The sequence below is a fragment of the Delphinus delphis genome, chromosome 16 (genome assembly GCF_949987515.2).
Source record: "Delphinus delphis chromosome 16, mDelDel1.2, whole genome shotgun sequence".
Lineage (NCBI taxonomy): Eukaryota > Metazoa > Chordata > Mammalia > Artiodactyla > Delphinidae > Delphinus > Delphinus delphis.
In genome coordinates this window covers 78,172,197-78,198,420 of record NC_082698.1, presented here as the reverse complement: position 1 = coordinate 78,198,420, position 26,224 = coordinate 78,172,197, and the positions used below count along the sequence as shown (strand labels likewise).

General features: G+C 45.6%; 1 protein-coding gene across 2 annotated transcripts in view; it reads right to left on the bottom strand.

The window, feature by feature from the left end:
• The window catches only part of NID1 (nidogen 1), a 94,832-nt gene that overhangs the window by 6,553 nt on the left and 62,055 nt on the right, over positions 1-26,224 (bottom strand). For both annotated transcript variants that reach the window (XM_060035025.1, XM_060035026.1), the window contains exons 13-17: positions 13,627-13,845; positions 10,907-11,079; positions 6,274-6,400; positions 2,440-2,611; positions 45-202 (exon numbers count right to left, since the gene is read on the bottom strand). In XM_060035025.1, the coding sequence (XP_059891008.1) occupies positions 45-202; positions 2,440-2,611; positions 6,274-6,400; positions 10,907-11,079; positions 13,627-13,845 (849 nt within the window). The remainder of the gene's footprint in view (positions 1-44; positions 203-2,439; positions 2,612-6,273; positions 6,401-10,906; positions 11,080-13,626; positions 13,846-26,224) is intronic.

The following is a 26,224-nucleotide window of genomic DNA, read 5'->3' as shown; positions in this document are numbered from 1 at the left end:
GCACTGTTCCAACCCCGGGAGCCAGGCCTGGGGCTTTCCATCACCTGCATCCACCCAGCAGAGTTGAGATGAGTAAGCGTCAAAGGTCAGCCCGTTGGGCAAACCCAGGTCATCCTGCACAAGGATCCTCCGGTTTGTGCCATCCATGTAGGAAGTTTCGATTTTGGGGCTATCTCTGTTCCAGTCTGTCCAATAAAGATTCCTGGAGGAGGAAAAGGAGGAGAAAGAGGAAGAAAAATATGAAGATGCATGAGAAAAAGTTCACTTAGAAAACACTTAAGACTCACAGACTTGGAGAATGAACTTATGGTTACCAGAGGAGAAGGGTTGGGGGGAGGGATAGTTAGGGAGTTTGGGATTGACATGTACACGCTACTGGTGGCGCAGTGGTTAAGAATCCGCCTGCCATGGGAGGGAGGGAGACGCAAGAGGGAAGAGATATGGGAACATATGTATATGTATAACTGATTCACTTTGTTATAAAGCAGAAACTAACACACCATTGTAAAGCAATTATACCCCAATAAAGATGTTAAAAAAAAAAAAAAGAATCCGCCTGCTAATGCAGGGGACACGGGTTCGAGCCCTGGTCCTGGAGGATCTCACACGCCACAGAGCATCTAAGCCTGTGTGCCACAACTACTGAGCCTGCACTCTAGAGCCCATGAGCCACAACTACTGAGCCTGCGCTCTAGTGCCCGCAAGCCACAACTACTGAGCCTGTGCTCTAGAGCCCATGCGCCACAACTACTGAGACTGCATGCCACAACTACTGAAGCCCAGATGCCTAGAGCCCATGCTCTGCAACAAGAGAAGCCACCTCAATGAGAAGCGCGCGCACCGCAACGAAGAATAGCCCCCGCTTGATGCAACTAGAGAAAGCCTGCGCGCAGCAGTGAAAATGCAACGCGGCCAAAAAAATAATTAATTAATTAATTAATTTTAAAACAATGGATAACCAGCAAGACCTACTATATGGCAGAGGGAACTCTGTTCAATATTACGTAACAACCTAAATGGGAAAAGAATTTGAAAAAGAATAGATACATGTATATGTATAACTGAATCACTTTGCTGTACACCTGAAACTGACACAACACTGTAAATCAACTTGACTCTAATATAAAATAAAAAGTTAAAAAAATAACAACAACAACAAAAAACTTTAAACGAGGGGAATTCCTTGGCGGTCCAGGGGTTAGGACTCCGCGCTTTCACTGCTGAGGGCCTGGGTTCCATCCCTGGTTGGGGAACTAAGACCCTGCAAACTGCAAGGGGCAGCCAAAAAAAATTAAAATAAAATTTAAAAAATAAAGTTCATTATGGAAAAAAAACACTTATAAAGAACCCATGGTGAAGACATTAGCAGACACTGAGACACAGAACGGCTGAAAAGGATCTGCAGGCGTCAAGACATTTTCCTTTGCAAAGACCCTTGGATCTGGCTCTTCACTTGAATCTTTCTGTTACTCTCGATTTCACTCCCCTTAAACATAAGTTACGTATTATATCTCAGTAAAACTGTTTAAAAAACCCCAGAACGGGCTTCCCTGGTGGCGCAGTGGTTGAGAGTCCACCTGCCGACGCAGGGGACACGGGTTCGTGCCCCGGTCCGGAAAGATCCCACATGCCGTGGAGCGGCTGGGCCCGTGAGCCATGGCCGCTGAGCCTGCGCGTCCAGAGCCTGTGCTCCGCAACGGGAGAGGCCACAACAGTGAGAGGCCCGCGTACCGCAAATACAAACAACAACAACAACAAAAAACCCCAGAACACCATAACTGACATAAACACATGGGAATAATTCCCATATGCTGTCACCACACAGGAAGGCACAGCAGACCCAGGGGATGAAGCCCAGAAGCAAGGCTGGCAGAGGCAGTGGTCAAGGCACCTGCTGTCAGGCAGGTGGTTGAGTGGCCACAGAACAAGAGGTGTGGCTCAAAGGGAAAGAGTCAAAGCGTCAAGGAGACACGGGCCCGGTGTGTAAGATGTAGAGCTTGCAGTAAGGGAAAGGGAGAAAAAGCACTGATATGCTGACAAAACCCATAGGGAGGGACTCCAAGGTGTTCATGCTGGGTTGGCCCCCAGGAAGGAGCCCCAGGGGGACATTTATGCTACCTTGATACTCTTCTGGGATCGATACAAGTCAGGTGTTGATTCCCATTCAACCCAAGTGGAAATATCCAATTTCTGAGCTGTCAACTTACAAAGGCTCTTGGTAAAAGATTGGAAAGTGGAACACGGTATCAAGTCCATGATCACACGTGAACATACTGCCATCTCGCCATGGATATCTGCAAGCCTCCGACTGTAGACTCACTCGTCCTAAACTCATTCATTTCAGGAGAGCAGTGCTGGAGTTATAGCCTAACATTTGAGAAAATCCAAAAGGGCAGATGCAAATAGAAGAGACGCACACACAGATTTACACAAAGATACCCTCTCACGGAATCCGTCACGATGCCTCTGGGATTCACCAAATCAGTCTCAAACAGCACCCGGCGCTGGGTCCCATCCAGCTTTGCAACTTCTATCCGATCCAGGTGAGAATCCGTCCAGAAGATGTTGCGGCCAAGATGGTCAAGAGCAATGCCTTCTGGGCTTCCAAGATCTAGAAGCAAACACCAAACATGGGCTTCCAAGATCTAGAAGCAAACACCAAACACTCCTGATATTTTTTAAAGCAAGTAAGATGAGGTTTTTCTGATTACTCAGTGCTATTTCACCTGGCATCCAATCCTTGCACCTTGAAAAAAGCAAATGGGAGTGTTCAATGCTTGTTGTTTAAGATAAGTAACACTTAGTGACAAATTGAAAAATGCTACTCATTCCCTCGATGGACATCCACCCTGTGCACTACATTGGGAGCCAGGCCCACAAAGATGCTGAAGCTGTGGCCCTGCCTTCAAGAAGAAGCCCACAGCCAATCACAGTTCAGACTGAGTTCCAGGTTCTGTGGGAACATGAAGGAGGGACACTGGACTCAGCGTGGGGACACCAGGGAAGGATTCCTGGGGGAGATAACACCTCCTAAAGCTGGTTCCTGCAGAAACAACAGGACTTTGTCAGGCAAAGATCCTGGATAAAGGTTTTCCAGGTAGTGGGACCAGCACATAGGTCTAAAGGAAGAATAGACACGGCCTGAAGTAAACCATATGTCATTTTGTGTGGCTGGAGACCCCGAGGGTGGAGGGTGGCCAGAGATGAAATTAGGATGCCCGTGTTAATGAGCTTAGAGCTTATCCCTTATGCAAAGGGGAGGCACCAGAAGATCTGAAGATGGGAACGGGACAGATTTACCTTATTCATCAATGGGGAAAAAAGGTTATTTCAGAGAAATAATATATGCAAGAAATCACAGCTGTTATTACTTTGATACAAGTATTAGGATTACAAAGAAGGGGTGTCAGGAATTGTGAATAGCACCCAGAAGTCCTACTAGGCTATAAGCAACTGATTTCCAAGCCAGGGGTTGCCACAGCCTCAGCTGACTGCAATGGGAACCTTCAGCACCCACCTAACCCAATCAGGAGTTCAAGATTGCAATGGTTTCCTGACTAGAAATACAATCAAGTTAAAAGCTAAAACCCCACCAGGGTTTTACTGGTGTCATCTGGGATTCTTTCCCCTCTGCTGATTATAGAATCGAAGGTCATCTAGTACAGCTGGAAGTGGAAACAGGAAGGGGGAGAGCCGAGGATGGAGCTAACCTGCCCCAGGGGCCTGGAACGAGGAAACCAACCCAGCACTGTTTTTTTTCTGCTTTCTTTCTTTATTTGGTTGCATCGGGTCTTATTTGTGGCAGGCGGGCTCCTTAGTTGTGGCTCGCTGGCTCCTTAGTTGTGGCAGGTGCAGCACTGTGTTCTTTCATCAATAGAGGAGCAATCCCGACCTTCAGCCCCCTCCACATCGGCTTTCACTAGACCCCTAATACAATCATGACTGTGAATGCCGGCAATGTCTAAGCCCCCTCAAAGGACCCCCAACAGAGGAAGTTTATTAAGGATTAAAAACAGCAGTTTCTAATTTTAAACAAGTTCTTTATTGTTCTATCCAAAAGTAAAGATTTATAAAGTATTAAAATATTTTCCATGTCCCTAGAGGCAAAGAGATGGTGAGACTGAACTCCAAAGGCCCCTTTCAACTTTCAGACAATATCAGAAGAAATCATTCTGGGGTATATTTGGAATGAGTACATCCTGTCTGAGAGGCATGAGCTATTCAGACACACATAGAACAGTGGGACCAGGGAAGGCTGTTCAGTGAGCGTCTCTTTACAAGTTCCAGGAAGGAACTCCGTGTCACGTTGTCTCTTTATAAACAGCCCTGCTCTTGACGTCAAACCCAAGAGCAACCATACCTCCTTCCCCAACCAGGAAAATACTTTATGGGATAAGGAGCCAAAGGAAAGGCCTGGAAAACCTCATCCTTTGCTGTGAGTCAGGGCAAGATGGGAAGACGTCAGGGCAATATATTCCACACTGATTATGTTGAAAGGAAACAGATGACGATACTTTTCAAAGATATTTGGCTAGGGCTTTAACTCAAGGAAAGACAGAGAAACCCAGGATTCAGACGTTATGAAATTAAGAAGAAAAGAAAAAGAAAAGATACACACTGCCATTTTCACTCACTAGGAATGTACCAACACATACCACGATGAAGATGTAAGTGGAAGTTTCTTTCTCTCTTTTTGAAATTAAAAAAAAAATGTATCCCTAGGGATCTTTCTTCTACAAAGATCACATTCTGATTTAATTCTGTGTTTTCACAGTGGGCTTTTGTCTGGAATGTTTCTTACTGAGCTTAAAGCTTTCTTGGATTATCAGTTCCAAAAGCAACAGGAAATAGCAAACGATGACCTACTCCCCTCTTCCACTGGGTTTTGAAGTTAAATCACAGATAATAGCAACAACATTTTTAACAGTGATAAGATGCAAAAAGGCATTTTCAAACTTCTGTTCATTAAAGCAAGCCATGAAAACTAGCAGACATTATTTAAATAGCATACTGGATTCCAGAAAAGGATTTGAGGTCTATGTCCAAAGTCAGACATATTTAACTCAACCTCAGTTTAATTCCTGCTACATCATCTCTTCCGAAGGAGCCAAGGAAGGAAAAACATGCCCCAGGGGCTACTCCGCAGGCACAGGGACCCTTCCAGAGTACCAATTTCTAGGGAAATGTTAAATTGGAAATTAGAAAATCTACAGTTGGCCCCAAGTAAAAAGAAATACCAAAGAGGCTCATATATTTTAAGGATGTATCTTTGATTTGAGTGTTTTGCAGAGGAAACAAGATGATTTTACACAGCAAATATCATTGGCATGACAATGTCTTTTGATTGAAAATATCTGCAAGTCAGCTGATGAGTCACAGACTTCGTAATGTGTAATATTTGACCTTTTCAGTACAGGAGAATTTTTACAGGCCCTTGGGTTTTTGTCATAATGGACTTGAATCTTGATACAACATATCTACGTAAAATAGCCTTGGCTTGTTGAAGGTAGGCATTAACATAATAGAGTCCTCAGCTTAAATCAGCATCCGTAAGTTAAGGAATTGAGGTTAAATGTTGAGGGGTAAGCTGTGCCAAAGTGCCATGTGCTTTATCATCAGTGAGGCAACAAAAACAGAAATGTCTGTAAGAGTTCAGCCTGATTTTCTGTACTCTTCTGGCAATCTGAGCAAGGTCCAGTGGGGGTGAGGTAGAAGAGAGGAGACCCACCCCACCATGAGATTACAGGTTGAAGTGACAACCCTTCAACTGGAAAACTGTCTTGCGAATAGACTCACTTCTCAGGGACAATATTTGCCAATATGCTCGTGATCCTTCCATCTTTACGATCTATCTGCTTATTGCCTGATGGACCACCCACCCTGGGGCAGACAGTCTGAGAATTGGTTCTAGGCTCAGCAGCCAGAGGGTGAAATGTATATCCAAACTGGATGGTGGAGTTTGGCCTTTATTATTCCTTAAAACTGGCTACAGAAGCTTTCAGAGACAGGCATGGACATTTACCCCGTTTTAATTTTACTCTCCTTAGGCTAGCAACAAATCCCAGCTAAGATGTTCATGATTTAGTGATGAGTCCTCAGAGGACTCTTCAGAGAAGGCTGGAAAGGGCGATGTTTGAGGTTGAGAACACAGCCCCTCTCAGATTACCATATCCTGCAAACAACCATACACCGCATCCCTCCACTCTCTCCCAAGAGCCACGTGGGCTGCTAGAAGCAAAACCCCAAAAGGAAGACTGACATTTGCTTGCCCACCTTGTCGAATGATGGTGCTTGGCTCTCCACCATGCAGACTGGCTCTCCCAATGGAAGGCTGACTGATGTCGGTCCAGTAAACCATCTTGTCCACACAGTCGAAGGCCAGTCCAATGATGACTTTATCCTGGAAGTGCAGACCAGTGGTGAGAGGGGTCCACCTACTAGTGAATGATGATGGTGGGACTCTTTCCTGTGCTTAGAGGCATTTAGATACCTTTTGAAATGAATTGTCTTCAAGTCTTTGTCTTTTTTTTTTTTTGGCTGTGTCACGCAGCATACAAGATCTTAGTTCCCCAACTAGGGATCAAACCCATGCCCCCTGCAGAGGAAATGCGGAGTCCTAACCACTGGATGGCCAGGGAAGTCCCTCTTTTGTCCATTTTAAAAATTAAATTATTGAGTTGAAGGAGTTCTTTCTATATTTCAGATAAAAATCTGTTGTCATACACATATATATATGTACGTATGTATATTTTTTCTCAGTAAATAGTACTTTTTCATTTTCTTAATGATGTTTTTGGAGAGCAAAAGTTTTAAATGTGTATTAAGTGCAATTTTATTTTTCTTTATGGCTAATGCTTTTTGTATATCATCTAAGAAATCTTTGCCCAACTGAAAATCATAAAAATTAAATAAAAGACATAAATATTGGAAAGGAAGAGGTAAAATCACTCTATTTTAAGACTATGATTATTTATGTAGAAATTCCTGGGAAACCTATAGTAATATTTTAACTAAAAATTGAATCTAGCAAGGTTGCAGGATCCAAGGTCAATGTAAAATTGTATTTCTACATACCAGCAAAAAGTAGAATTTTAAAATAATAATGTTCATAATAGCAGCAAAATATTTAAGAATAAGTATTTTAAAATGTGCAAGATTCTATACTGAATACTATAAAACATCGTAGAGTGAAATTAAAGAAGACCCAAATAAATGAAGAGATGTTAGTTTAATGGATCGTAAGATTTAATATTGCTAAGATATCCAAAATAGAGTTTAGGATATCCCTAAATAGAGTTAAAGATCCAGTGCTATCCATATCAAAATCCCAGCAGGCTTTGCTTTTCTTTTCTTTTTTTTCCCTTTCCTTTCCTTTCCTTTTCTTTTTGGTAGAAACTTATAAGCTTACTCTAAAATGTATATGGAAATGCAAAGTGAGGCCCTGGGGACCACAGAAGTGTAAGACCAGGATGCTCTTTTACTGGGAGAATCAGGGTTATTATCAGCAGACACTTGCCCTCCAAAACTCATGTCATAAAGGAACAGAGATCCTTACCATACACCATATACAAAAATTAGCTCCAAATGAAGCGAAAGTCTAAATGTAAGAGCTAAAAATACAAAACTCTTAGAAGAAAACATAGTTGAAAGCCTCATAACATTGGATTTGGCAATGATTTCTTGGATATGACATCAAAGCAAAAATAGATAAATTGGATCTTATCAAAATTAAAAGCTTTTGTTCAGTAAAAGACACAATCAACAAAGTGAAAAGGCAACCAACCCATGGAAGGTGATAAAATAGTTGCAAATCATGTAACTGATAAGGGGTTGATAGAATATATAAAGAACTCGTACAACTCAGTAACAATAAGAACAAAACAACCCAATTACAAAATGGGCAAAGGATACGAATAGACATTTTTCCAAAGATATATAAATTGTCCGTAAGTATATGACAAGATGCTAACATCACTAATCATTAGAGAAATGCAAATCAAAACCACAATGAGATACCACTTTACATATATTAGGATGGCTACAATTAAAAAACAGAAAATAATAAGTGTTGACAAGGTAGAAGGGAAATTGGAACCTTTGTGCTCTGGTGGTGGGAATGCAAAATGGTGCAGTGCTAAGGAAAACCGTACAGTGGTTCCTCAAAAAATTAAAAATGGAATTACCATGTAATTCCAGGTCTTGTCTATATACAAAAGAAGTGAAAGCAAGGACTTGAACAGATGTTTGTAAATCCATGTACATAGCAACACTATTCACAATAGCCAAAAGGTGGAAGCAGCCCAAGTTCTCCAGTGATGGATGAATGGATAAACAAAATGTGATACATCCATATAATGGAATATAATTCAGCCTTAAAAAGGAAGGAAATTCTGACACGTGCTACAACATGGATGAAATCTGAAGATATTATACTAAATAAAGTAAACCAGTTACGAAAGGGCAAATACTGTATGATTCCACTTATAGGAGGTCCCTAGAACAGGCAAATTCATAGAGATAGAAAGTAGAAGGGGATGCAAAGGGCTGGCAGGGGAGGAGGGAGTTTTTATTGAATGGATCCAGAGTTTCAGTTTGGGATGATGAAAAAGGTTCCGGAGATAGATGGTGATGATGGTTGTACTTAATGCCACAGTGGCATTAGCTACAGTTAAAATAGCTAGATGGTAAAGAGTTAGATAGATAGATAGATACATACATACATAGAAGGACAGACAGACAGATGATACATAGATAGGAAGGACACAGTGAATATTTATAAGGTTGTTTCAGCGCTCTCCCTCCACTGATCCCATCTCAATTTCCTGCTTTTCATAGCCTCATTTGGCATTTAAGCCTCTCCCCTTGGTCTTGGGGGAAAACGACTTTCACACGGAATTTAACCCACTCCCACTACCCGGGAGTGTGTGCTAGTGGATACGAGGAAGAATGATGATTACCCCTGGAGGGATTTGTGCTTCAGTGAGGCAACAGGAAATCACAAAGATCACTTACACATTTGTTCAGCAAATATTTTTCAAGTGCCAAGCACAGTGTGGGATCTGCCAATACCCCTGTGAAACAAACACCTCCATGAAATAGATGGACAATTTCTGATCTTGCTGTGCTTATATTCTTGGTGGGAAGAGATACGTCAGACATAGAACATGTACCCTGATATACAATGTTTTGAGTAGTGCTGGGTGCCTGATGAAAGACAAAGCAGGGTAGGTGGAGGCTGCAGTCTGGATAGGGCAGCCAGGACAGGTTTCTCTAAGAGCTGATGTGCCAGTAGAAATTCAAGTGACATGCAGCAGTGAACCGTGCTAGTGTCTGGAATGAGAGAACTCCAGGCAGGGGGACAGCAAGTGCAAAGGCCCTGAGGTGGGAGTGCGAATGGTGAGTTGAGGACTCAACTCAATGGTGAGTGAGGGGGCAGTGGTAGGGAACGGGGTGGGAGAGGTAGCCGGAGGCCATGGAAAGAACTGGATTTTTTTCTGGGTGAAGGGAACCCATCAGAGGGTTTTGTGTTGGCGAAGAACATGAATCCAATCACAGCTGCTTTGCAGGAGGCTTTTTGAAAAGCATTTTTACCATGGATGGACCTCGAGATTATCATCTCTAGTAAGTTAGTAAGTCAGGAAGAGAAAGACAAATACCATATGACATCATTTATATGTGGAATCTAACATATGACACAAATGAGCTTATCTATGAAACAGAAACAGACTCACAGACAGAGAACAGACTTGTGATTGCCAAGGGGGAGGTGATGGGGGTGAAGGAATGAGAGTTTGGGATGAGCAGACATAAACAATTACATGGATAAACAAAAAGGATAAACAACAATGGATAAACAAGGTCCTACTGTAGAGCACAGGGAACTATATTCAATATCCTATGATAAAACATAATGGAAAAGAACATGAAAAAGAATGTATATATATATATATATGTATAACTGAATCACTTTGCTGTAGAGCAGAAATGAACACAACGTTGTAAATCAACTATACTTCAATAACATAAATTTTTTTAAAAAGAAGCATTTTTATTTTGCAGACTTTTTTGGATCATGTTTCCTCCCTGGTCAAAAAGAAGAGGGGGTATGGCGGTGTGTAGAGATCCATGCAGGAAGAGAAAATAGGGCAGGTGGGAAAGACAGGGGAGTAGGGAAAGGAAGATGAGAAGAAAGTAACATTTCTACCCGGAACCTTTACGCAGGCTCTGCAACCAGCACGGAGGGGTAATGAGGATTCCTGCTGGACTTTCATCTCTAAGAGCTGGTAGCCCACTCGCTGCTACTTCTTCGTTCCTTAGAGGACCCTGACGGCCCCCACTGCCCTGGCAACCCTGAGTCCACAGCCAGAAGCCTCCACCAGGTCTCAGGTTTGTTTTCCTGGCAGGAGGTCAGGATCCCAGACAGAAAAGCTCCTCAGAAGTGTCTGACCTCTAACTAACGGACAAAAATTCCCCAACTCACAAAATGCATCTTTGAAGCTTTGAAAAGCTCTGGTTACTTACTACTGCCTCTGGGCAGACAGGCGCATCTTGAGCTGAGCGGCTGCGGAAAGATGAGTCACGTTGCTAATTTAGCAGGGATGGTGCCATCAAACCTGGCAGATGCTCGCAGACAAGAGAGCAAACTCACGTGATGCGCCCACCTGAGGGGTCAGATACCAAAGGGGTCTCTCTGGAAGGCCTCCTGTTTCTGCTCCCACCCTCGAGCCTCACGGGGGTGCTTAGGAATACAGTGGCCCCATTTAGCGGTGGACACCCAGGGTCACACAGAATGAAGAGGTCCTGGGTCCAGGGGTCCAGCCCTGGTCCCTGGGCTGACTGCACCCCGCCCGTTGCTCCAGGCCATTGAAGCAGAAATTGTCACCAAGTGCCATCGGCCAGCACTCACCGGGGCGTGAAGCAGCGCCTTGGCTTCCGTCTTGGTCATGGTGTTTCCCTCCAGGGGGAGGTGCTCTATCTTCCCGGTCTGGGCGAAGAGTAGGTGGGTCCCAGGTGGCAGGGGGATCACGGCGGTAGGAACTGAGGGTCTGTGGTGAACCGGGGGAGCCACTGTACTCAGACCTGGGTGGTGGGAGATGGCAATGAGTAAGGCCCCCGTGCAGTAGGAATGCACAAACGCACACGTGCGGGCGCGTGCACGGACTCACACACACACACACACACACCGGCTCACGTCACCTTCATGGCACCACAAACTGCACCGTCACACGTGCACATTTAATATCCGAAAGCACAAGGAGCAGAAAGACCTCAGTCAATCAAAGGGCATTTGTGATGAAGATGATGCAGGGCCAGAGTTTAACATTAAAGGTCGATTGGAAAAAAACAATGGCTCAGTCTCCCCCTTAATGGAACTAACCTGGCTATCGGTGCCCTGCTCTGCACACGGGCTGCAGCAGTGAACAAAAACAATGCAACAGCGGCAACCCTGAAACCCTGGCCACAGGGAGCTCGCACCCCAGCAGGAAGCTGCTGAGTATTTTCATGCTCGAGGAGACCATCTGAGCGGACTAGCCCCACTCAACCCATCCCACGGGGGTGGGAGGGTCTCAGACGCCACAAACGGGAACATAGGCCTTCTGGGCTTTCCAGAACGAAGTGATGGGCAGGGCTAATCCTCCCTCAGACTCGGCCTTGCCTCCTACCTGCTGACCTGGTGACCCAGCACAGCTCCTGGCTCACCTGACAAGAGAATGTCCCAGGAGGGGACAGGCAGCCTGTACTGCAGGTAAGGAACATGCAGTGGCTGTCGGGAAACCTGGGCCCCAGACCTGGCCCTGACACTCGCCGTGCGGACATGTCGTGGACCTTCCTGGGCTCGTTTCCTGCTCTCTGAAGTGAGAGAACGGGACCAGGTCATCACCGAGCTCATTTTCCACGCTTTTCTCTTGTCCATCTTGCCTGTTATACCCAATCAATGATATAAACCAATCTGGTGGACCTTTTTAATATCTCTGGAATCTATCCCTCCAAACTCACTGCCAGATCTCAGGTCAGACCCTCGCCATTTCTCACCTGGATTAATTAGAAATACTGCAATTAATTAATTGCACCCACCTCCCCACCACCAGGGCCTCACTCCTCCCTTTCAGCTCTTCTAAAACTGAAACCTGGTCACATCAGCGCCTGCTCGAAACCCTTCCTAGGCTCCCTCAGGACCAATCCAGACCCCTCAGAGGGGCACCTGATGTCCTTACCTCCATTCTGCTCCCCTCCCACAGGACACAGACCCCTGGGGGTTTCTTTCCTGCCTCTCCGCCTGTTCCTGCTGCCTGGACCACGGGTCTCCTCAACCCCTTCTCCCCAGCGCAGCTGACTCCTGACCCTGCTCAAAACCTTGGTTCTCACAGTACTGCTCTGCAAAGCCTTCCTGGGCTAGCCCGCAACCCCCCAAGCCACTCTGCTTCCTGGCCCACCTATTCTCTCTTAAGGTTCCTTTCCCTACCCTGAACCTGTTTACCTGTCCTCTGAGGTTCTGGGGCTGGCACTGGGGCTTCCCTCTGGGCTGCCAGCACGGACCACACCAATCTGACACTCAGTTAATGCTGGCTGGCTGGCGTAATGAAGATTGTGAGTGATCACTTGTCACTTCCTTTTTTTTGGCCGCCTCTCGCAGCACGTGGGATCTTAGTTCCCCGACCAGGGATTGAACCCACGCCCCCCCGCATTGGAAGCGCGGAGTCTTAACCACTGGACTGCCAGGGAAGTCCCTGTAAGTTATCACTGCTTACTCAGCAGCCTCTTAGCAGCTTTGGGAAACTATCTGGTAGGGGATCAGTTTATGATTATTAGCTAAATGGAGAATGGAGAGGCAAGGATTGATTGTGTTAGATTTTGGTAATTTGTGACAATTACCATTTTCTATGCCTGGGACAGAATTTCAGAGCTGAGAAGCATCCTAGAGATTATTTTGCTTGAATCCGATGTTGAGGCCGAGGACGCTAAGACTCAGGCAAGTATCTGTCCAGGGTCACACAGCCTGGCCCCCAGCTCGGCGCCTTCCCACAGTCATGGACCGTTGCAGAACTATCTTGCAGAACCCTTTGCGGCTGTTTGCTCCTGGCGTTCTAAATGGACCGAGTACCTAAAGGTCCAGGAGCAACTGTGAAAGAGGCAAGTGTCCCAGGAAGAGAACCGCCTGAGTAAGCCCCTCCGTGCCTGGGGAGGGGCTCCGGTTGGTCTCTCCCATCCCTGCGCTGTGTGCCGGCGCAGAGCCGCTGGAATGCTGGGCCACCCACTGCAAGGTTTACCACGGGGACCCCGGAGCACACACCCTCTCTGCTACCAATTGCAGCCTCAATGCAGCGGGTCCTGCCCATCATTTGCACAGAACAGGTTTGCACAAAACAAGAGGAGGAAAGGCTAAGAGGGAGGAGAGGGAAAGTGGGTAGAGAGATGGTGGGGGTGGGCAATGATGGGGAGATGGAAAAGGGGGCTGCAGAGGGGAGAAAGGGAGGGGGGGACGGGCTTCGAGCCAGTGGTGCAGGTCAGGATTTAGGGCAGGCAGAAAGTGCCAAGTGCACCTTTGGCAAGGGTCCCCGGCAAGCGTCCCCGGCGATGCTCGCAGGTGCTGAGACTTCCGGTCTCCAGCACTGTCCTCTGACTTACACGGTGGCCTCATCCCGGGCGTGGTCCTGGTGCCCTCCACCTCGCGGCCGTCGCGGTCCACACACCAGCAGTAGCCAGTGCTGCCGTGGCACTGGGTGGGCGCATAGTATCCGTGCTCATCACACTCGGGAACAAACAGTCCCGGAGGCCGGGGGCGCTGGGGGTCCACCGCCCCGAGGATGTGTTCTCGTTCATGCTGGCATCGGGTTTTCTCCACTTCTGTTAGAGAGGCGAGCAAAAGGGGGGTCATCAGCTCAAGTCCCCATATCCAACTCAGAACCTCAGGAGCTGCCTGTTCACTACTGAGTTTTGTTTCATTAATTTAAAAAAATGTTTAATTTATTTTTATTGAAGTATAGTTGATTTACAATGTTATATTAGTTTCAGGTGTACAACAGTGATTCAAAATTTTTATAGATTATACTCCATTTAAAGTTATTATAAAATATTGGCTATGCTCCCTATGCTGTACCATATATCCTTATAGCTTATTTTTTAAAAATTTTTAATTTAATTTTTATTTTATATTGGAGAATAGTTGATTTACAATGTTGTTAGTTTCAGGTGTACAGCTAAGTGTTTAAATTATACATATACACATGTCCATTCTTCTTCAGATTCTTTTCCCATATAGGTTATTACAGAGTATTGAGTAGAGTTCCCTGTGCTATACAGTAGGTCCTTGTTGATGGTCTATTTTATATATAGTAGTGTGTATATGTTAATCCCAAATGTTTTATTAATTAAAAAAAATTTAAACATCATTATTATTTAGTGAATTTAACGGTCAAGAAGAGTATATCTACATTTTCTTTTCCTTCCTAGGCCATTTTTTTTTTCAGTTTTGAAAAACTGAGGCAAACTGACATAACATAAAATCAACCTTTTTTTTTTTTCTTTCTGGCAGCACCCCGCGGCTTGTGGGATCTTAGCTCCCCGACCAGGGATCGACCCCGGGCCCTCGGCAGTGAAAGCACCGGGTCCTAACCACTGGACCGCCAGGGAAGTCCCCAAATCAACCACTTTACAGTGAACAATGCAGTGGGATCAGTACAGTCACAACGCTGAGTGGCCGCCTCCTTCCTCTGGCACCAACGCATTTCCTCACCTCCAAAGGAAACCCCAGACCTATTAAATGGTTGTCTCCACTTCCTCCTTCATCCCAGCCCCTGGCAACCGCCAGTCTGCATCTGTCTCTATGGATTTACCTATATTCTGATTATTTCACATAAATGGGATCGTACGATATGCGACCTTTCGGGTCCGGCTGCGTTCACTCAGCAGAACGTTTTCAAGGTTCATCCATGTTGTAGCCATGTAATAGGACTTCATTATTTTATTTTTTTAAGATTTTGTTCGTGTGTGTGTGCGGTACGCGGGCCTCTCACTGTTGTGGCCTCTCCCGTTGCGGAGCACAGGCTCAGGACGCGCAGGCTCAGCGGCCACAGCCCACGGGCCCAGCCGCTCCGCGGCATGTGGGATCTTCCCGGCCCGGGGCACGAACCCGTGTCCCCCGCATCGGCAGGCGGACTCTCAACCACTGCGCCACCAGGGAAGCCCTAAGATTTTTTATTTATTTATTTTTTTGGCTGCACCACGTGGCATGTGGGATCTTAGTTCCCCGACCAGAGATCGAAGCCGCGTCCCCTGCAGTGGAAGCTCAGTCTTAACCACTGGGACCGCCAGGGAAGTCCCAGTACTTTGTTCTTTTTTGTGGCTGAATAATATACTATTGCATGGCTACACCACATTTTGTTTATCCATTCATCACTCGATGGACAGCGCTGATATTTGTTCTAAGAAATTTCAAGTGTTTCTTAAATTTGTCCTCTATCATCACCAGCTTCTTGATTATCCACACTGAGTCTGGGTCAAAGATTTGGGGGACCAAAGATCACAGGGCACATTTACCAACATCTGTATGTTTCCTTTTAATTACGTGCTAGTGTTTGGCATGAAACATGGCCTTTTGACTGTGTAACTCAGATCCCAAGGCTGGGAAATACTGCTCTATCTTTGGGAAATTGCTGATGAGAAGCTATGAACTGGAGTAAACTCCCATGTTTATAGAGTTGTAAGTGGCAGAGTTGCAGCTGCTTCCACGCTGGCTAGACTCCAGCCACCACAGAATCCAGCCAGACCAGCGCTGCCATCATCTCTGCGGCAACCGCCACCCAAAGCGATGCCCAGACATTGCCGAGAGCCACACTTCAGCCAAACTGAACCACGTCTGCTGCCCCTCTCCTGTGGGCCTTTCCATGCGCCGTTCATTGTGTGACTCCCTGCCCACCCCCGCCTCCTGCCCGGTGAATCCTTCAAGAATCAGCTCAGGCATGTGCTTCTCGGGCCCTCCAAGAGCTCCCAGGATGCTCTGGGCTCGCCCGCCCTGTGACTCTCATCACACTGATGCTGAGACTCTAAGGCTGTTCCTGGTCTGTCTCCCTGAGCAGATTCTAGCCTCTGAGAAGGTAATGAGGGACTGCATCCCCTTAACCTTGACTTAGGAAGCCCCTCCTGGGCTGGAGTGGGGATGGACATGGTAATAAACCCCAGGCCCTGCCCTCAAGGAGCTCCCAGTCTGGAGGGAAGGGAACAAGCAAACACACAGTAACAATCCAATGAGTCAGTGTCTTGACAGAAGAGCCCAGGACACAGCACATACACACAAGAGGTCCTCTCTGTAGGGCTTGGAGAGCAAAGGCGTGCTGGAGTGCGTTTTGTTGATCTATACTGGAAGATTGTGGTTATATAATCGAGGGCAGGGCTCCACTGACTTTTCCTGCTAAGGAGCAGAGAATAATTATTTTTGGTTATATGGGCCATATGGTCTCTGTCACAACTCAACTCTGTGGATGTGGCATGAAAGCATCCAAGTTTAATACATATTGTAAATGAACGAGTGTGCCAATAAAACTTTATTTACAAACAGTGGGCCAGATTTAGCCTGTGGGTCTGTAGCTGTCAGCCCCTGCTCTAGGGCATTGCTAGTTATGTTAGGGAGAAATCTTATATAAATACTCTAGTTAATATATTAATGTGTATTAATATATTACTGTGTTCATAATATATATATTGTAATAATAGAGTATATAATAATATATTACATATTTCACAGAATTTCGTGTCTGAAAAATGTTTTTGATCCTCAGTTCCACCACTTCTGGCCCTGTCAGCAATGCTGGTTGACCAGCGATGGCAGGAGTAACTAATCCCACGGTATTATTTGAGGCGTGAGCAGAATGTGATGAGACAATGTGAACGGCTGGAATTTTACGTCTTGCACTCCAGCATTCATCTGTGACTGTATCTATGCCAGATGACAGAAGGAAAACAAGTCTGTGGGCCACAGATAATTTCGGGGAGTGAGTTAAGCTAACGTGTGTGTGTCACCGTTGCCATAACACGTTCAGTGAGCAGGGGGCGTCCTAGGCACTGGGCATGTGGGTGCAGAGGGCCCCGGGGCTGGGCTAGGAGTCCAGAGACCCGGGTTCTAGCGTTCATCTGTGACTGTATCACACAAGAGATCCTCTCTGTAGGGCTTGGAGAGCAAAAGCGTGCTGGAGTGCCTTTTCTGATCTTTACTGGACGTTTGTGGTTATACGATCGAGGGCACGGCTCCACTGACTTTTCCTGCTAAGGGGCAGAGAATAAATATTTTTGCTTATGTGGGCCATATGGTCTCTGTCACAACTCAACTCTGTGGATGTGGCATGAAAGCATCCAAGTTTAATACGTATAGTAAATGAATGAGAGAGCGTTCACCCGGGACTGTATCTACACCAGGCCTTCACAGTGCATTCGGTGATGTGTTGCCGATGAACGTTTAAAGTGCCTTTGTGCTGCCAGTTCTCATGTCAGCCTGCTGGACACGGCTGGCCCCTCGATTAGAAACAGCGAGCCTGCCAGAAAAGTGTGTGTTGAACCTGGGAGGGGAAACTGGGTCTGCTTTCTCTTTTGTCCCATAGGCTAATATAAAAAACAAAAACAAAAGGCCCTGCTGTATAGCACAGGGAACTATATACAATATCCCGTGATAAACCATAATGGAAAGAATATAAAAAAGAATGTATATATGTGTGTAACTGAGCCAGTTTGCTGCACAGCAGAAATTAACACAACATTGTAAATCAACTACACTTCAATTAAAAAAATAAAATTAAAAACAACAACAACAACAAAACGTATTTGATGTAGGAAGAGCCAAACAAAGACACAAATAAGCCGTCTGGTTGATGATAAAAATATTGGTTTTCTTCACTCACTCTTAGATGTAGGGCTTGTTTACTTCCTCAGTATCTTACATTTGTACAGGGCTTTAGTTTCTGTACAAGCTGTCTCTGCTCACAAATCGTTCACTTAATTCTCACCATAATCCTATGCAACAGGCAACTACGGTTTTTACGTCAAATGAGAGAACGGAAGCTCAGATTGGCTTCCCCAGGCCACAGCACTAGCGAGTGGCTCAGCTCAAGCTAGAACCCGGGTCTCTGGATTCCTAGCCCGGCCCCGGGCCCTCTGCACCCACATGCCCAGTGCCTAGGACACCCCCCGCACACTGAATGTGTTATGGCAACGGTGACACACACAAGTTAGCTTAACACACTCCCCCAAATTGTCTGTGGCCCACAGACTTGTTTCCCTTCCATCAACATATGTGTATGGTGCCGCCTTTCCAGCTAGAAAACAGGCTTGGTATTCTGTGTACTGTCAACCAAATCAAACTTTTAAGGGAGGAAGGGGTACCTCCCTTGTACGCGGCTGACAGTTTTGGGTTAGCCAATACACAAAATCTCAAGTGATCTAGGATTTCCAGTGGAGCTGTATCTCAACTGTATCTTTTTTTTTTTAACATCTTTATTGGGGTATAATTGCTTTACAATGGTGTGTTAGTTTCTGCTTTATAACAAAGTGAATCAATTATACATATACATATGTTCCCATATGTCTTCCCTCTTGCTCAACTGTATCTTAAGTGCTGTACCTTGAACTTATATTAAGGTGGGGGAGACCTCAGTTGTGACTCAGGAAACAGAATTTCAAGTGTGTGGTTTTTTTGTTTTTTGGCCGCGCTGCGTGGCTTGTGGGATCTCAGTTCCCCGACCAGGGATTGAACCTGTGCCCTCGGCAGTGAAAGCACCGAGTCCTAACCACTGGCCCGCCAGGGAAATTCCCCAAGTGTGTCTATGGAAAGCTGTGATATCACTGTGTTCCCTGGGATGGCTTCTCAGCCTGGCCCACAGCAGCCCCTGTGGGTGCCTCCTGCTCAAGGCTCCAGGCTCCCACAGGGAATGTCCCACTGTGGGTGGGGTGGGGAAGGGCTAATAAAGACACATCGGCCTTGCTTCTGGTTGATAAAATAACTGAGGCAAGATTCTCTTTGTTCACCTAGTTTAATCTGCTCGGGGGGAGGAAGCATCCGAGACCTGATACTTATCCAGGGAACAGCAGGGAGTCTGGGGTGACTCTTCTCAAATTGGGGACAAAGAGAATGAGAGGAAAAGGAAATAGATGGAGAAGAAAAAAAGCCCATGTTTTTGTCTCTTGATTTACATCCCATTCCCTTGCCTGATTAAACTTCTTCCTAGGTGTTAATTCAAATAAATAACTCTTGTAGCCTCTGATATACTCAGTGGGATGGAGGAACTCGCTCGGGGGGGGGGTTCCGTTTTTTCAACCTCTTCCTGCACAGTCCAGCTCCCTCCGTAAGGGGCCATCTGCTCCCGGTGGCACTGCCACACACACGCATCTTGGGATGAGCTAACATGCGCATGGTGAAACCAGGCCTGGTCTCTGCTGGGTTTGAGATTTTGGGCTCCTAGCCTCATCTCATTAACTGCCAAATGGACCCTTGTTAGTCCAAGATTGCCAAGTTTCCAAGAATGGGAATCTACAAGTAAAAGAACAATACCCATCTGATGTGAGGTTTACTAAGGACACCGCCACAATCTCCACCACCGATGATGATGATGATGGTGGTAAAAATCTCTCTACTTATGAACTCTCTTCAGGTCCCTTCCCAACATTTGCCCCCAGTCCTTACAGGACTGGTGAGGAAGGAGAATGCCCAGAAAGGGGGAAATAAACTAGCAATTGGCAAAGGGCAAAAGGGGAGGGGAAGGCAGAAAGGTCATAAAGCATCAGGAAGAGAAAATGCACCTCTAGCCTGTCGGCACCTGTGCCGTCTCATCGTGTGAAACTGCGTCTTTGGGTTTTACTCCCGTCTCCTCAGCCCACCCCCTGCATCCTTCCTCTCCTGACACCCCATAAGTGTGGGCCTTTTTTTGGGGGGGGCCCATTGTGTGGCTTGCAGGGTCTTAGTTCCCCGACCGGGGATCGAACCCGTATCCCCTGCAGTGGAAGCGCAGAGTCCTAACAACTGGACTTCCAGGGAATTCCCTAGTGTGGGCTTTTTAAATTTGTGTATCTCTCAGATCAGGAACCCCATAGACCCTTGAATCATTTATGTATTTGCTATAAGCATTTACTGAAACCTCTGCGAGCCAGGTGCCCTGCAGGCTGTGGGCACTGTCGCTAGATACGAGGGCCCTGGGAGTTCACAGGACCCCACCAGGGTAACGCATTGTGAGAAGTGGCTGGTAGCGGTCGAACAGGCTGCTTGGGAGCTGAGAGGAGGACCACCTCGGTCAAGGGGTCACCTGACACCGAGGGCAATCAATCTGCAGTGTTCCTAATACACCCCTAATGCTCTGCGTGGTTGAACCCAGTGGCCTGGGTGTAGGACTCACCTCAAGCTGGGGGTTTTCAGGCCGTGCATGGAGGAGGATAAAGAAGCCAGGAAATTCAGGATATTGGTGAGGGCGGTGACATGATGCTTCTTGGGGTTACGGTGAGAGGACTTCGAGAAAAAGAAGGGATGGAGAAGCCGACTTGGAAATGAGGCTGTGTGAGGCTGCAAGGCAGGGAGATAGTGGCCAGAGGGGGCCACAGGCCTCAAGACCATAGGAGTTCTCCAGCCTCTGGGGGCCTGGTTTGCGGGATCCTCTACGTCCTGACCTCACCTGAGCTGCTTAACAGTATCTCGTCCCCACTATTCCTCCCCATCTCCTGTTCAAATCCTACTTCTCACGCTTTCCCTCACTTCCCTAGCCCACCTGGATCTCCCCTCCCAGCCACGAGTTACCACTTCCAGACTCGCTATAGTTTCAAGTGCTCTCTTGTCCTGCACAGGGACAGTGTGAGCTCCTCCCGAGCACAGACGTTACTGTTTATGTGCCGAGTACAGTGATGGGCACATCACAGATGCTTAAGAAATATTTAGCAGTTGATCTTGGCTAGTTAGCCAGGTGCCTTGGGCAAGTTAGTAGCCTGTCTAAACCCTCATCCATTCAACGAGGTTCATCGTACCCCCAGTGACACATACCAGACAATGATGGAGAAAACTAAGAGGTGTGGCATCCTGGACACCAAAAGAAGAAAGTGTTTTAGGCGGGAAGGTGAGGTCAACTGTACCAAGCGCTGCTAAGAAACGGGGGCAGGGCTAAGATCTAACAAAGTGAAGGTCATCGCTGGCTTTTACAGGAGCAGTTCCAGGGTGGGGAGGGGGGTTGGGGGACGGTAGGGCAAAGCTGGCTGCAGTGGTGAAACCGAGCAGGACCCTGTGTGGCTCCTGGGCACAAAAGCCTTCCTGTGTCCACCCCCCATGTCTTAATTACAGGAAATAGGCTTCATTCAGCCTCCAAGACCTTCCCTGAGTTCCAAAGGGCAGGTTCAGACCGTTGCTAATCAGGGAAGGGAGGGGATGCAGAGACAAGAGAGGAACAGTCAAGAAACAATAGCGCAGCCTTGGGGCAGGGTCCTGGTTCCCCCTCAAGGGATACACAGAACAGTATCTTTTAACTGTTTTGCAGACACTGAAACCCTCACCAGGTGGAGGAAGTTAACTGTTTGCTGCCCACAAGCACTAGACCCCAGACTGGTTGGAACCAGAAGGTTGATGATGCAGACTCCCGCTTACCTCACCACCAACCAATCAGAAGAAGGTCCACGAGCTGATCACACCCTCTTTGAACCATTGCTATAAAACTCTTCACTACTCCCTCCAGGTCGGGACACACAGTATTGAGGGCATTAGCCCACTGTGTCCCCCCCTTTGCCTGGCAAAGCAATAAAGCTCTTCTTTTCTACTTCACCCAAAACTCTGTCTCCGAGATATAATTGGGTATCGGGGTACAGAGGCTGGATTTGGCTTCAGTAGTTCAAGAGGGAATGGGAGGCTCTGGGAAGAGGGTAACAGCCTAGTTTTAGAATCTAATTAAAGACAGAATAGCTACAAAGCCATGGGCAACATTTACAATGAAACGAGGTGACCAGGTTGTCCTATAAACCCCCAGACACAAGCAGGGGTCACAAAGCCCCCCTGGTGTCAGCGTCTGTGTAGAGAAAGGAGATGGAAGCGGCAGGGCATCTAACAGTTCTGGGAACAGGAGAACCCAAAGAGCTAACAGGTGCTCAGCTGGAAAGTGAGCCAATTTGAAAATGGCAGCTGAAACTTTGGAGGGATTTTTCTACTCCAAGGTGGAATGTAAAGCCAACAGCAGCTGGAAGATCTAGCCCCTACTGGGGAGAAAGTGCTGGGAATGGAATCAAAACTAAGGAGGATGAAGATGACACGTACAAGGAAAGAGAAGGTCCGGCGGGGGAGGGGAGCAGAGCCAGGAAATTGTAATGTAAGCTGAAATATTTTTAAACACTTCACCAAAAGAGCAGAAGAGGAAGCTCTGTGTCGCTAGAAAAAGCTATCTGCACCAAGCGTCTTCCAGAAAGTTCAGGGAAACTAAAACTCTCATAAAAATGAACAACAGAAAAGTATGGAAGGCAAATCCAACACAAAGTTACTATAAGGAAAAAGGATATAAAAGGATAGTCAGGAGTACAACAACCCTACAGAGAGTGAAAGCTTGCCAAAAAGATGTGCTAATGGATCAAAACTGTAATCGTCTATTGGGTTGGCCAAAAAGTTCGTTAGGGTTTTTCTGTAAGATATTATGAAAAAACCCAAACGAACCTTTGGCCTGCCCAATATTTCAAGTTAAGCGAAAAGACAGTAGACAATGATTAAAAAAACAGGAAAGAACAAAATGAATCAGCATTTGAAAAACTCAAAAATGAGGCAACAGAATTCAGGGAAGAAGTAGAAACTTTTAACAAAGAAGCATTTCAGAAATGAAGACTCAACTAGACGGAACACAAAGTGAATAAACAGAACAGAGTATGCCTTAGGAGAAACAGAAGGTGGAAGCCAGGAAAACGTTTAAAGAAAAAAAGAAAGGATATCAAACAAATTTAGGAGATTCGGGAGAATACTGGAGACAGGCAAAGAAGGTTCAATACACAAAATGGAAGTCCCTAAAAAATAACCCAAAGCAAAAGGAAAGAGAACAGAAACTAAAATTCCAGAAAACTTTCCTGAAATTAAAAGATGTGAAATGACAAATTGAAAAAGCACACCGTGTAACTAAGACCCAGAAAAACCAACACCAAGTCATATTCTAGTAAACTTGTTGAACTTTTGAAGGGAACTATGGAAGAGAAAGAAAAAGAATCCTTTGGGCATCCAGGTAAGAAGGGGGAAATTATCTTCCGATGATCATTTGCCCTTTGGACAGCCATGCTTTACGTCAGAGGAATATTTGAGATAGTCAGAGAAAGAAAATGAACCAAGGAATACTGTTTTCATGAGCCCTTCCCGAGAAATTTACTAGAGAACAAGCTTCTGACAACCAAATAACTAGAGAGGCATTGACGTAAGGACTGGTAACAAGCAATAAAGAGTGACTTGCTGAACTAAGACCCAATGAGGGTTCGAAGTGAGAGAACATAGGGACTTCCCTGTCGGTCCAGTGGTTGAGACTCCATGCTTCCACTGCAGGGGGCGTGGGTTTGATCCCTGGTTGGTTAACTAAGATCCCACGTGCTGCAGAGCGCAGCCAAAAAACAAAAACAAACGAAGTGAGAGAATATAGTAGGTGTTGGTTACACGTAGATGCCCAGGCAATGTAGATATAACTACAAAAATAGGAGGGCACGTGCAAAAAATTTTAATTGTTCTAAGAAATTGTATTGGTGGTATGTAGTATTTGAATTCTCAGCCTGTTATGTGTGTAATGTGGAATAAAGTAAATACGGACTTATGGTCTATTCTAATTCTTACATCCACTGTGCCCTTGAGAACCAGAATTCTCAGTGTGGAAGAAAGGAGATATGGATATAATCTAGACGGGGTAAAGGAAAAACGCTGTGGTCATGTATCTGAATTGGAACTATCAACACGGACTCATGAATTCCTAGCTCTGTTTGAACATTTCTACTACTTAGATTGTGGTCCTGCAATGCTATTTCCCACTAAAAGAAGAGCTTCATGGAAAAAAGGCTGGTTCTAGTTCAGAGAGCAAGGAAGATATTAAAGACCACAGTGGACCCTCTGTATCTGCAAGGTTCCACATCCTTGGATTCAACCAACTACAGATCGAATATGTTAGAAAAAAAAAATCCCAGAAAGTTCCAAAAAGCAAAATTTGAATTTGCCACACAATTTACATAGCATTTTCATTGTATTTACAACTATTTACATAGCATTTACATTATTTTTACAATTTTTTACATACCATTTACATTGTATTTATAATTATTTACATACCATTTACATTGTATTAGGTATTGTAAGTAATCTAGAGATGATTTAAAGTATCGGGAAGGATGTGGATAGGTTATATGAAAATACTACACCATTTTATACAAGAGATTTGAGCGTCTGTGGATTTTACTATCCTCAGGGGTTCTGGAACCAGACCCCCATGGATACGGAGGGTTGACTATACTAGGATCATGTCAAAAGGACCAGAGGCCAAACTGAAGAGGTTCCCATGGGCCAAAGATGGGACTCTGAATCACAATGAGAATAATGATTACAACCAATCGATACCCATGAGTCTATAATGCTATTAAAAAACTAACAATTAATTAGCAAACTTCATTGGCTAATAAGGAATCAATCTGTTATCTTGTCAAGCAGTAAGAAAAAAAAAAGGGAAAGATCCAAGCATTTATCCTGCCTTTTCTTTATGAGATGTACCACTGGGCATCCAAAGGGTAGATGAGGGGAAGCATTTCTTTATAAGTAGTCCAACTAATAAATGAAAAAAAATACCCCACCATGATGATAGAATTAGACTACTGCCATTTTGTTACCCACTAAACATTAATGGACCTAAGCAATGAGCATCAATTCCAACTAATAAAGGAGAAAGAAATGATAGAATTAACATCTCACCATTTGCCACTCCTTGGAAATTAATGGATCTAGGACATAATCATTAATGGCTCCTAACATCACCTGGAGTGAGACAAGCAGACTTTACGCTCTTCTGATGTAAGGTAAGACCACCAATTGTCTTGCCAAAAGGACTGAACCCAAGTCTGATCAAGCCTCTGGACTCACCTGCCAGTTTGCAGACTATATGGAGAACAGAGAAGCGTGTTGAACTGCCCCAGACTGTAGGAAATTACAGCTCAAAAGTCTTGGGTTCTTCAACAGATAAACTTCAAGGACAAGAAAGGGATGGCAGAGGGAATTAGAGATAGAAAAACGAGCAACTCTAAATCTATAGTGTCTAGGAATGTACATGTATGATGAAACAAGAAATGCAAGGAAGTGATTTCTGTGAAGGTGATGTTGGTGGTTACTTTTGGAGAGGAGAAGGCAATGACTGGAACAGAGCACCTGCACCAGCTTCTGGGGCTGCTGGTGAAGTTCTACTTCTTGACCTGAGTGGTAGTCACATGGGGGTTCACCTTAGCTATCCATCCTTGAGCTATCCATCTGTGCTATACGACTTTCTGCATCTATGTTTTATCTTACAATAAAACGGTAGAAAAAAGGAGAGAAAATGGGAGAAGAGGAAGCGGAAGTAGAACTGCAGACAACCCTCATGAGGAATTAAACACTATAAAAGGGAGGAGGAATGGGACGGCAGTTGGGGAGGAGTGGAGGCTCAAGGGAAGTCCTCATTTGTGTCTTTTTTTTTTTTTTATTGCGGTACGCGGGCCTCTCACTGTTGTGGCCCCTCCCGCTGCGGAGCACCGGCTCCGGACGCGCAGGCTCAGCGGCCACGGCTCACGGGCCCAGCCTCTCCGCGGCACGTGGGATCCTCCCGGACCGGGGCACGAACCCGCGTCCCCTGCATCGGCAGGAGGACTCTCAACCACTGCGCCACCAGGGAAGCCCCTCATTTGTGTCTTTTGGATGAGAAATAGCTTCTCTGCAGGCTGATTGGAATTATCCAGTAGAAATGGAAAGAATAACCATCCAGGATGGGGGAGGCTACCGCAGGAATGGCAACTGCATCTCAGACAAACAATAGTCTGGCACATTAAATTAATGTTGATTGGAAATTTATGATTTGACATTTGGTTAGTATTTAATATGTAAATGAGTTTTGCTTTTATAGTTATAAAAGAAGTTGATACCTAGATTTCTCCATAATAATCTAAGCGCACCCTGGAGATCTTAAAAATGTTTTTCTTTCAAAAAGGGTCTTACGCAATTTTGAGAAAAGTTGCCTTAGGAAATTCTTTTCTA